Source organism: Glarea lozoyensis (genome assembly GCF_000409485.1).
Source record: "Glarea lozoyensis ATCC 20868 chromosome Unknown GLAREA5, whole genome shotgun sequence".
NCBI lineage: Eukaryota > Fungi > Ascomycota > Leotiomycetes > Helotiales > Helotiaceae > Glarea > Glarea lozoyensis.
The window spans coordinates 2167403-2179714 of record NW_007361000.1 but is presented as its reverse complement, the minus strand read 5'-3'; the positions used below and the strand labels follow the sequence as shown (position 1 = coordinate 2179714).

The 12312-nt window shown below is 45.3% G+C and overlaps 4 protein-coding genes across 4 annotated transcripts; 1 reads left to right on the top strand and 3 right to left on the bottom strand.

The window, feature by feature from the left end:
• Positions 1–177: 177 nt before the first annotated feature.
• Positions 178–741, bottom strand: GLAREA_04908 (uncharacterized protein; the record flags this gene model as incomplete). The annotated part of the gene is made up of 1 exon (XM_008087285.1): positions 178–741. One exon carries the CDS (start codon positions 739–741, stop codon positions 178–180), a length of 564 nt encoding a protein of 187 aa, XP_008085476.1.
• Positions 742–1688: 947 nt separating this feature from the next.
• GLAREA_04907 (P-loop containing nucleoside triphosphate hydrolase) lies at positions 1689–4786 on the top strand (the record flags this gene model as incomplete). The annotated part of the gene is made up of 3 exons (XM_008087284.1): positions 1689–2110; positions 2164–2633; positions 2691–4786. The coding sequence occupies 3 exons, from the start codon at positions 1689–1691 to the stop codon at positions 4784–4786; spliced, it is 2988 nt and encodes a 995-aa protein (XP_008085475.1).
• A 1157-nt stretch (positions 4787–5943) lies between these two features.
• GLAREA_04906 (NAD(P)-binding Rossmann-fold containing protein) lies at positions 5944–7324 on the bottom strand (the record flags this gene model as incomplete). The annotated part of the gene is made up of 7 exons (XM_008087283.1): positions 5944–6064; positions 6130–6410; positions 6460–6566; positions 6614–6821; positions 6879–6979; positions 7063–7232; positions 7284–7324. The coding sequence occupies 7 exons, from the start codon at positions 7322–7324 to the stop codon at positions 5944–5946; spliced, it is 1029 nt and encodes a 342-aa protein (XP_008085474.1).
• A 1841-nt stretch (positions 7325–9165) lies between these two features.
• Positions 9166–11641, bottom strand: GLAREA_04905 (RING/U-box; the record flags this gene model as incomplete). Its single annotated transcript, XM_008087282.1, has 2 exons — positions 9166–11148; positions 11237–11641. The coding sequence occupies 2 exons, from the start codon at positions 11639–11641 to the stop codon at positions 9166–9168; spliced, it is 2388 nt and encodes a 795-aa protein (XP_008085473.1).
• Positions 11642–12312: the final 671 nt, after the last annotated feature.

Sequence of the window (12312 nt, the reverse complement as noted above, 5' to 3'; positions counted from 1 at the left end):
ATATCATAGAATTTCACTGTTTGACGAACAATCAAAGCAAATCTTCACTTGCCATCTTCCTAAATTTTCTATTGCTATACTTAAATTTGTTTCTCCAACCACTTCGTCATCTATTCTTTTGATCTACCTACTCGGTCCGTTCATGCTATCATTCAGATGTTCCAATCAAAGATAGTACTATGCTTGCGGCGTGAGTGTATCTCTTCCCCCGGATGAAACCAGTGATACTTTCTCTGTTTGATTTGACCCATCTATCTCATTGTTCAAATCCTTCGACTTTCGATCGTATTCTTCTTGCAACGTACGCGAGTTCATGCTCTTCGAGACATTGTCTCCCACTGTCTCGATATCATTGTAAGCAACCCTCAGTCTGTTGTCCGCATCTGTTTCAATTTCTTCCGCTTCTTCTACCCGTTGCAGAGCGGAGGCCATCCCTCTCGGTGAAGGTCTTGGCGCATCGTAGCTATCTAGTAAATCCTCACTGCTCAAATTTTCACTCGTAGGACTCCCCTCTACTCGCGTATTCAACTCTTGCCGGTGTGCAGCCAAGTTCTCTAGATCCGGACAGTCGTGTGGGCGCAATGAAACCGGAAATCCCACCGAAGGGGGTATAGTAGGACTAGACAACAAAAAATCAGGAGAAAAGAAGCGATCAGGGGATTCAGGCCGTGACGAGACCGGCTGTTGCCGGTCACCTGGTTTTTGTGGTTGACTACTAGGCGTTTTGTTTAAGCCAGACATTTGACTGTATTCTAAGCTGAGAAGTACTCTAGGAAACCGATAAAATAATGGAGCAAGAGGTATTTTCTTCTTACTTTGAATGATGAAATTACGGTCAGATAACTGAACTGTTTTATACCTCAAGATTGTGACTAGGTTATGAATGACTACTTCAAGCTCCCGAGCAGTTTGTCGAGTCTTATTCTTAGAGAGACCGAAATTGAAAGTACCGTCATAGTATGGCAGGAACTAGGTCACAAATCAATAACATCCACTGGTGATACCAAACAATGGCATGAGAAGCGACTTACCCTTAAGCACGATCGAGCTTAGATTCGACTTTATCATGGCGTATGTGATGGTCATGTGCGTTCAGTTGGCAAAACTGAACTTGGAAAACTATTTGATTCGCTTTTAATCTGACTATTGCGTTTTATGGCCGAATCAAGTTGTGCATGCAGTCCTTGATGACTATAGTGATGAGAGAGACACAGAATTAGGATTGACTCCAGAATGAAAGTTTGTTTTTGTCAGATTTGGCGATAAATTACACACTGTCTCAAATGAAGTACACAAGCAACATGCAGCACAATGGCCTCTAATAGCAAAATATAGGTATATTTACAATATTAAAGAAGTTAAAATTGATAAATGCACCTCAAAAATCATTGTCATAAAGAAAATAGTGTACTCGTTTGTTTTTAATCAAAGATTTTGACTGGGGCTCAAATAGCCGCGATGTTATTGGCGGTGATAAGAGGCTTGTGTTGGTTACACGGATTTGCTAATCACCATGCAGACGCATGCTGCGTCTTCAGCTGCTGCGGCCTAATCCGAAATCATCTGAAGAATAAATTGATCCTTGGGACATATAGCATTTCAAGTCAATCGTCTGCGCCACCTCATAGTGCTCGTTGTTCACCCATCTCCCTCGAGTAGATCTCTCAAAGAGGATGAAACATTGAGACATGGATCCGTTAACAGCAATCAGTTTAGCTTCGGCAATAGTACAATTCATTGACTTTAGCAGCAAATTAGTCAGTGGTGCACGAGAGATATATGTTTCGGCATCTGGCGATACAGAAGAAAATAGAAGTGTAGAGGTAATCACGACCGAGATGAAAGCACTTAGCTTAAGACTCTCGCCGACCAGCTCTTCACGAAGTGAGGATGAGAAGAGTTTATCTCGATTGGCAGCCGAATGTGAGATTGTCTCCGGACAAATTCTGGAACTTTTAAACAAGATTAAGCCGAAAGACTCAACTTCTAGACGGCAAAGTGTCTGGGCTGCATTCAAGAACAAGCTACAAGAGAGAGAGAAGGCGGAATTAGAGACCAGACTACATAATTGCCGCAGCCAGCTTGGGTTGCAGCTTAATTTCTTGATGAGGTTCTGTTGTCTATTTGTTGATAGGACATGCTCAGTATTAACAGATCTCATAGTTCTGAGACAAGACACAAGCTTGATTCTCTAATAAGCTCAGCTGAAGGCGACACTGCTACCCTTGGAATACTTCAAAGCGACATCGAACAGCTTACCCGAGGGGTTACTGTGACTTCTATTAGTCCAGAAACCCAAACTCAAATCAAAGAGGCCTTGGACCTTTCAGGTCGAGCTTACGAAACAGCCGCACAGCAGCGTATTCTTCGCAGTCTGTCTTTCGTGGACATGTATGGAAGATTCGAGGCTGTTGACATAGCTCATTACAAGACGTTCGAATGGATTTTTGAAGACAAGCCTGAACACACAAAGAATGATTACAATTTCTCCCATCGCGAAACATTCTTACATTGGTTGTCAGCTGGAACGGGGATCTTCCACATTTCGGGGAAACTGGGATCCGGGAAATCGACTTTGATGAAGTTTCTTTGCAGTCACGAGCGTACTAGTGTGGAACTAGAAAAGTGGGCTGGTACGTTGTATACTTACTAGATCTCGTCATCAATGTGTACTAACTAGATCTGATAAGGTGACAGAAAGCTCGTATTTGCAAAGTTTTTCTTCTGGAAACCTGGTACGACATTGCAGAGGTCCCTCGGTGGTCTGTTTCGATCACTCCTTCATGATACCCTCGAAACACACCCCGAGCTTATACCTGCAGTACTACCAGACCAATGGGCTCGGTTGAAATCTACTCCATGGCACATACAAACAGACCTTCATCTCAGCAACGAAGATATTCGGGTAGCATTTTCTCGACTTATCAAACATCGGAATTTATACAGGAATCACTGTTTCTGCTTCTTCATCGACGGCTTGGATGAGTTTGAGGAACCTTTCAAGGACTCTAAAGACATGATCAACCTGCTCATCAGCTGGACTGAGGTCGCTCCGGAGGATGTCAAGATCTGTGTTTCAAGTAGGGAGTACAATGCCTTCCAAGACTCCTTCTCGGATGAGAGGAGGCTCTGCCTTCAAGATCTCACAAGGGACGACATGGAACGTTACATCCGAGATAGATTATCTGATATGAGGACAAAAGACAAAGCTAGTATAGAGCCGTTCGCGAAAGCGGTCGCCAGAAAGGCAAACGGTATCTTCCTTTGGACCACATTGGTAGTAAAGTCCCTTCGTGAACGGCTGGGAGATGGTTATGAGCTTGATTTCCTTGAGCAAGAACTTGACTCTATTCCTGAAGAGCTCGAGCATCTCTTCAAATATCTTCTCAGGTCGATTGCAAAGCCGGCCCGTAAAAGCGCTTATCGGACGTTTGCCATGGTCATGGAGGCGAGAACCTGGGAGCTCGAAATTTCTCTGGCCTCGTATTATTTCTTCAACCACTACGAGACTGACAAAGAATTCGCTATGCAACCGTCCTTCAGAATTGCTAGACCGAAAGAACAATCTGAGGCTGCCCGACGCGACATGGCACGCAAAAGGCTCAACGGATGCTGCAGAGGGTTACTTGAACTGAGTACACATCAGGGGCATTTTACTATCGTCTTTACTCATCGATCTGTTCCTGAATTCCTTGAGAGTCCAGAAACCATAATCCAAATGGGCCTTTACCTGAGGAACTTCAGTCCTATAGATGCGATTTCTCAGCTGTTTCTTGCAGAAGTGTTGATGGCAGATTCCGCTTCTATGAATATAGGATCGCTGAGTATTCGCACCTACTCGGTTCTTCGTATGCTCCATCAAAGCAAAGCGGATTGGGCGCCATATCACTTCAGAGATACTTGTCTTCATACTGCAGTTCTTGAGTTACAGGGAAAAGATACAAAAGACCCCTCACTTGGTTACGGAAGAATTATCGTGAAACCCGATTCGTATTTCACATCTATAGCAGGTGATTATGACGAGAGTGCTGTTGTATCGCCTCTCCATATTTCGGCTTTCCTCGGTGATTATGACTACATCGCTTGGAAACTCGGTTGTGATTCGACTATTATCGAAACCGATTTGAAGAAGTACCTGTTGATCAGATGGATCATGCATGGTGCAGTGTATGTTGGCAATATTGGTTGCTTCAAACTCCTGGGTTTATTCCTAAGCCGAGGCTTGCTGCCTCAGACTGTTCTACACACTCAAATCCTGATTCCAGGTTATGATGGAGATGTGGAGCTGACCTTCTGGCAATCCTTTATTCTCGTTTCAGCATTGGAATACATCCCGATGCATGACATGCGCTCTTTCAAGTGGCATGCTCGTATTTCTGGTTTTGGTGGAGAATATCACCAAAACTTTGGAGAAATAATCGAGAAATTTCTGCGGCTTGGAGCGGATCTGGACCTCTGGATGTGGGTTCCAGATGATTCTCGCGCTTTAATATCAGCTGGTAGTTGCGCCAATGTTCAGTACGATCACGTACGTGCCAGTAAAAGTGAAGTAACCTTGGGAATAGAGCGGAAGAAGATTGTGTTAGAAGCACAAATTAGCAGATCAACATATGAGTTGATCAACAGTAAAGATGGGCGTATTTCATTGAGAGATTTGATAGTTTTTTGGAAATTAGAAAATACGGAGATTCTTCTTCAATTGATCGACAAAAAGATGGAGCAGCAAGAGCATACATCGGGAGATAAGATTGGGGTAAAAAGAACTTTGCAAGTGGCTTTGCTATGAACCCCGAAGAGGGATACGCTATTTTCTGGAAATAATTGACAAAATATCTGATATTGTGCCAAGTTAAACCACTCAATATACGTGTTTTGTCAAAATAATCGAAGAAATATCTTTTTTCGAATGCCACTTTTCTTGTCCACCGAGAGACAGACATCCATGCATTTAAGTAGCACTACAGAGAACAAAGTAAAATGACGATAATGAGACAGTGAGGGATACTACTAACAAGTTAATATGAGTAGAGAAGAGTTCAAGCGTGAGTGAAGAATGGAATAAGTTTAAGCGTCTAAGGACGCTCCCAGTCGGGCAATTTGGAAAAGTTATATTTGCCGATAACGATTGACGAAATATCATTCTTTCTTCAACAATTCTAAGACATTATTCTATACCGACAGTCATTCATTTCGTATGCCACGAATGTGGTAAGAGAGCAAGTCTGTCTCAGGCATAACTAGGCCAAAAATGCAGTTCATCACACCGCTTGTGATTTCTAACTTACATATTAGATTAGACGACTTATTGATAGCTATATAAGTGCTAAGAAGAGTTTAGATTAACTTTCTCACATGCATTAACATAATATAACACCCCTAGAGCCGGATGTACAAATACCAACTACCTAATCTTACTAGGTGTGCTGTAAATAATCCGCTTCCGATTCCGCTAAGTTACCAGTGACTTTGATAACTTATCCTGAGCTCTTTTATAATGTTGATAAATAAATATATGATACGTGCTCGTTACAAAGACACCATGTGGAGGGGTGGGCATTTTCGTTTAGTGCGAAGTCACTCTAGTGCGCTGCAAAACTGAGTGGACACTCTACGAATGTGATAATGTTTAGATAACAAATTCCCAACACCCCGCCTTCAGTAACTGCGATTACCCTTATCAGTTGACGAAATACAGGTACTATTTACAAAAATACATAGAATGACTGTATTTTCTTTATGGCGAGTACCGCCATTGTGCCATAGGGAGGTGTCCTATCAGACTTGCAACTAATGAGAATGAAAGAAGATAAAAATTTTGATTCTAAATACTGTAAGAAGTGTCGACCGATGTTGACTTTTGACCATACACAAATACCTAAAAGCTTTTTAATGGATTCTCCAACTCTCAAACCACAACTACTTCCTCTACAGACTCTCAACAACCTACCCCTCCTTCTCCAAAAGCTCCCTCACAACCCTCTCAACCTCCCCCTCAAACCCACCCTCGCTAAACTCAGGCTTCCAACCCAAAATCCGACGTGCGCGATCCCCTTTAATCCTAGAGCTACACACATAATCTATCAACAAAAGTTCGTTGACATCATGCCTGAGAAAACGGAGTCCACTTACTTCGACCCCAAAACACTCTCCGCCAACCTCTCATCCCCCTTATAAAACGCATCCGCAACTTCCTTCATTTCCACAGTCTTGACATCGGTGTTCTCAAAAACACCGAGGTTGTGTCCCACAACCCCGATTTGCTCAGCGATGCTCTTCCAACTTCTGGAGCCGCTTTCGGCGTAGTAGTAGCCTTCTTTGCCGCACTTGAGGGTTGATGAGGTGTTGATTATAGCGGTGACGAGGAGATGGTAAAGAGTGCAGAGATCGTTGATGTGGATGATGCTCCATATCTAGTTTCCTAATAAGTCCACGGTATTGAATAGGATGGGGAGGACGTACACCTGAACCTTCACCCAACGTCACAGCGGTCTTGTGTTTCAACGCTAGATCGACGTACATACTCACCTGTCCAAAACCCTTCGTAAAAAACCCAATACCCTCACCATCTATTGCACATCAGCCCCCACACACTCCGCGCAGAACTCGAACTCACAGATAAGCGGCGGAATCACGATATACGTCCTCACACCAACTTCCTCACCGAAAGCAACAACAATCTGATTAACATCCCTCACACCACTCCACGGCTCGTCATAAGATCGTTCGAGCGTATACACATCCTCGTCGATATCAGAGTGGATACTAGTGTCGACGCGGGAGCCGGTGATGGGCCAGTCTGCTACCATACTTGCGCCTGCTGTCTGTTGGAATCAGTAAAGCAAACGAATGATTAGCGGGAAGGTGGTGAGTACATGTACATAACTCGTAGAATTTCCAGTTACTTTCTGACGTTCAGCAAGACCGCGAAGACATGCTTTCGCGGCACCGGCGTGTCGAGCATCTGCTGCTGCTATGACGACTATATCATAGACTTGTTAGAGATGATTGCTCTCAAACCATCCCTCGGATTAATGTAAACAAATAACGCAAAAAGACACGCACTATCACACCCCCTCGCCTCCCCAAAAATCGCTTCCTCATCGTCCAACCCCTCAAACACACTCGCCTTAACACCCTCCCCCCTCAGAACCTCCGCCTGTGACTCTTTGCGCACGAGCGCCGAGATGTTATATCCCTTTGATTTGAGTAGTGTGGTGAGTATTGAACCGCCACTATAAGGTGGTTAAAGTGGGGGTTACGGTGTATTATAGAGGGGGTAGTACATGTAACCCGATGCTCCTAGAAGGAGGATATTCGATGCCATTGTCGTGAATTTCTGTTAGTTACGAGTTGGAAACGGAATATACTTTACAAATATGAAAAATTTCAGAGCGAGACTATGTGTATAGCAAGAGATATGAATTGATGGATGGATGTTGTCCGGCTGACTCACGCCGCTCGGTTAACTTTCTCGTTTTAGGAGGTGATCATCGAAATGTATGAATAAATACTTCGTACATGGCCGTTTTTTTGTAGGCTTGGCCGTCAGAGCGTACTCTAGAAGGTTCTTCATTCTAGCCAATAAGCTATTTATGCCAGAACTACCGCTTTTACACCTATTTTGACAACTTTTTGTATTATGGATTCACAAGACTCGATGTTCCTAATTCTAACGCCTAAAACACTACAACGAAAACAGCTCTCTCGCGACGACCGGCTTAGAGTAGAGACTCTATACTTCGACGCTGGCTTTATACAAGCTCAAATCGCCTTACAGCTTAATATTACCCCTCGCCAGGTCGGATACGCTCTATACCACCGATTAACCCCTCAAAAGCGCCTTCGAGGTAGAAGGCCCTTTTTAAATACTCCTTAACGAAAGCGCCTTATCGAATAGGTTACCTCGTCCGCAAAGAATCGCCGTACACAATAGGAAGATATCCCTTCGATCCTAGGTTAGGAGTGTAGTGAAAAGGCTATTAGAGCGGCTTTTAAGAAGGAAGGCTTTGTACGAAGATAGGCGCGTAGGAAACCACCGCTTTCGCAAAAGTATAAAGACGATCGATTAGCCTAGGCTTGGGAGCACGTCTTTTGGACAGAAGAGTAGTAGTTCTCGGTTCTTTAGTCGGACGAAACCTGGGTAAATCCAGGAAGATATATAAGAACCTAGGTAACTCGAAAGATTGGCCCAGAAGAGGTTTACTACGAAGATTGTATCGAAGACCGTTACTAAAGAAAGATAGGGTAGATGTTTTAGGGGTCAATTTTAGGCAAATACGGGAGGCATAGAGGACTCTTTTAGGAGAAGGACTAGGAGACGATAAACGAGGGTTCTTATTCTGGTATTATCGTACCTATCGTCTAAGAGATTATTCAGCAATACCTAGAGCTCTCTTTTTAACAGGATAATACTAAAGGGCATGCCTCTACCTTTACTACCTCTATTTTCGAGGCAATTGGGATTAAGCCTATCTTTTGGCCAGCTAACTCTCCTGACCTTAATCCAATTAAGACAATTTAGGACCAAATGAAGGATTATATCCAAGAAAAGTACCCAGATGTTTATAGGTCATATAAAAGACTAAGAGAAGCTGTCCAAGAAGCCTGGGAATCGATTACAGAAGCAACTATTAAGGATCTAATTAGAGGTATAAGTAATCGATGTATTGAGGTTATCGTGGCAAATGGTGGCCATATAAATTACTAGGGTAGTGATTAAAAGCGGCAATTTACAAGCATTTTGGTACACAGACGTGATTTCTACACTAATTGGGCCATGTACGAAGTATAAATACAAACTATTGATTCTTTTCCTTCTACTTTATATTTTACGATATTTGGCTCCCCTCTGTATTAATCGAAATCTAATCATAAAGGAATGTAAAATAGACAGAGAATTACCAGGATTACAGACAAAAGATCCTACAGATGAAACAAGGGAGCGGGAGTAGTGTCTAGAATTCTGAGTAAAGCCTACTTTTATTTAGATGACGAATTTAATGTTAACAAACTCGTCTAGAGCATTCTTATATCACCATCTTCGACACCCCCAACCCCCAACCCCTAAAATCCAAAAACAGGCCAGCCTCCTTTTTGAACACCGAGAAGCCCGCACATCCAAAAACAAACCAATATATTCATCTAAAACCACTCCCATCCCCATCTCTACCCCCAATTCATAATAACCCTCCCCTTCTTCCCCGCATTCCCCTTCCCCTTCCTCTTCCCCTCCACCCCCACCTCACCCTCTCCCCCTCCCTCCCCACCCGTTTCTCCCTCAGCACTCCCACTCCCCTGCGCCCCCCAACTAAACGACGAACTCGCCTCCTGACCCCTCCGCACCATCCCACTGCCATACCCAAAAATCGTACTCTGAGGTTTCTTTGCCGGCGGCAGCGCGGGAAACATGTCGCCCCCAGCGGCTCCCTTGGTATTGCCTCTCGGCGCAGCTCGACTAGCGGGTCGACTCGTCGGCGCGGAGCTAGGCGCCGAGGAACTACTCGCAACCCAGGGGACGGTACTCACTGTTCCCTTGCCGGTGCGACTGGCTGAGCCGGCGGGTGGAGGGAGCGAGGGGTATGGTTGTGCGGATGGTACGACGGAGGAGGAGGGAGTAGAGGTGCCGCCCCACGATCTAGTTTGCGAGACTGAGGAGCGGGAGGATTGGGCGGTTGAAGATTTGAGCTTGAGGACTCTGGTGGATTTACTCGAGGAACTAGGTCCAGAACTCGAAGCCGCATTTGATGTTTTATTGGCCCAACCAAGTGGGATGGAAGAGCTATTAGGATTACTGGTTACTGGCAAGGAAGGGTAATCTTCGTTAATAGCTCGCCAGTCATTCCACGCTGTGCGAAGGGCGTCTGATTTCGCCTTATCTTCATAGAGATCTGCGACTTCGCGGATGAGGGTGCCCAGGGCGGACGAGGTTGTGTCTGAGAAGAGGGCGAAGAAGGATTCGATGAGGGCGGTTGCGGTGATGGCGCTTGTTTTGAAGTAGGAGATGGAGTTGCGGAATTGGGAAAGTTTGGTAGGGTCATTTTGAAGCATTGTGCTTGCGCGTTCGATTACCACTCTATGTCGAAGAGCGCGCGCTTGTTCTGCTGAGGAGGTAGCGGGGGCTGATAAGTCGATGTTTGCGAGGCTTTGTGAGGCAGCTTCTACATTCGGTGAAGGTCGGACTGTTTGGCTGGGTGGCTCTGGTCCAGCTCTTGATTGTGCGGGTGTTGGGCCTGCGGTTAATGAGCCGCCGAATGTTCTTGGTGTTACTGATTGAGCACTTTGAATCGCCATTTGCCTCTGAAATGCCTGCTCATCTCTTCTCAGAGGCTGAGCCGAGCTCGCAGGTATGGGCTCAGCATTTGGATCTCTCCCTCTTCCACGTCCTCGTCCATCCCTTTCCGCTCTTTGTTCCCTCTGACTCCCACCACCTCGTCTCTCATGTACATATGGAGCTCGATATTCAAACCCAGCCATATCCACAACCCTAGCATCTCTCCTGACATCTTTCGACAGAGAATTCCCATGAACCTCCAACTGATGAGCTTTAAAATCCATCTCCGTATCAAACACCACAAACTTCTGCTCCTGACACTCCCTCTCCAAACACGGAAAATGTTCTTTCCGGAAATGCGCCGACAACGCTTCGAAATTCTGATAATAAGAAGGTTGCGACCCCTCCCTCCGATCACAGAGAAAACAACGTTCATGTTTATCCCTACAATGCACATAAAGTTCATCCTCCCCATAAAATCTCTCCCCACAAAACCGGCACAGAGGATGTCCCTTGAACCCACTCTGGTCAATCGCACCAGGATTATCATCACCCTTCTTCATATGCTTCTGCAATTCCGAATCCGTAAAGAGCTCATGTTCGTGCGTAAACACTTTCTTATGTCTCGAACATAAATCGCAAATCTTCTTTCCGTGTTCCTGCTTGACATGACGATGTAGATCCGGCCATCCCTGACAGAAGCGATCACAACTGGGATCTGGACAATTATATCGGAGTAACAAAACTGTGTCATCCATAATATCACTGCTTTCATATCGAATGCCAATGTTCTCGTGTACACTGGCAATATCCTGCTCGGTGAAATCTTCGTATCGTTTCGTCGCATCGTCTGTAAATATCACATAGGGCGCTGCTGTCTAATCACTATGTCAGCCATTATCTCAATCCAAACATATAACCATCCCCTCCTCCCCCTTCCTCTCAACGAAGAAAGAAAATACATACCCTACAATGCGCACAATCCTTAGTCTTATACAGCGCCCTCATCCTCAACGCACAAATATGGCACGTCCGATGATTACACGGCGCCACAGAATTATGTTCCACCTCGCTGGCGCAAATAAAGCAGACCTCCGCTTCCACCTCTTCTCCTCCCCCCTCTCCTCCCGTATTCTCTTTCCCAGTCCTCGCGAGCTCAGCATCCGCCCTCGCCTTCCCAGCAGCAGCAAGCTTAGCCCTCTGTCCCTCATCCAACACCGCCGTCCCCCTCCCCCTCGACCCCCCTCTCCCTCCCCGGGGCATCCCATACGAGTTCAGCGGATGTGGTCCTTGTGCATCACCTCTCCCACGACCTCTGCCTCGTCCCCTTCCCCTTCCTCTGCCGCGGCCGTTGGGCTCTGTACTCTCCATCTCGTTGGGAATTGTGATGTCCGCAGATTAATCACTCGAAATGTGTGAGGCTGAATGACTGTTTGAAGCTCAGAATCGTCGTTGTCGCAACTGTCAATTCCCTGGATTCGTCTGTTGACGTTTATTTTTCCCACAGCAGCTCGGCTCAACGTCGATGGTGGGGCAAACGTGCTTTGCAAGCGAGCGCGTCAGAGATTCGAATCCGACCCCGCGGAAGGCTGCATGTGGAGGCTGAATAATGAGTCTTTTTCTTCGAGAATGTGGGAGAATGCATGATCGTTATTGGTAGAATGATACGGTAGGGAGTCAGCTATTATTTTATGACTCCTGATTATCTGATTGGTATATCTGACAAGTTGCACTGGTAAGCACTCTAGTGGCGAATTTATTGAATACTGTAACTTTTTCGCTAATCAACAACTCCATCCCTTCGTTACGAACCCCGCCTCCAATGTCAATAAATGGCTATGCGTGAATAGCTAATAAAAACTACACTATCTTATCCATCCATGCTGTACCATGCAGAAAAGTCATCAATCACATAAAACTCCTGCAACCGAGAGCATCATCCCATATTCCAACGCATAACTCCTGAATCATCCTGTCCAATTTGTGAGGTACCTGCTCTTGAAGATCGTTCCACGTGATATCAAAGGCAGTTCTGAGAAGAC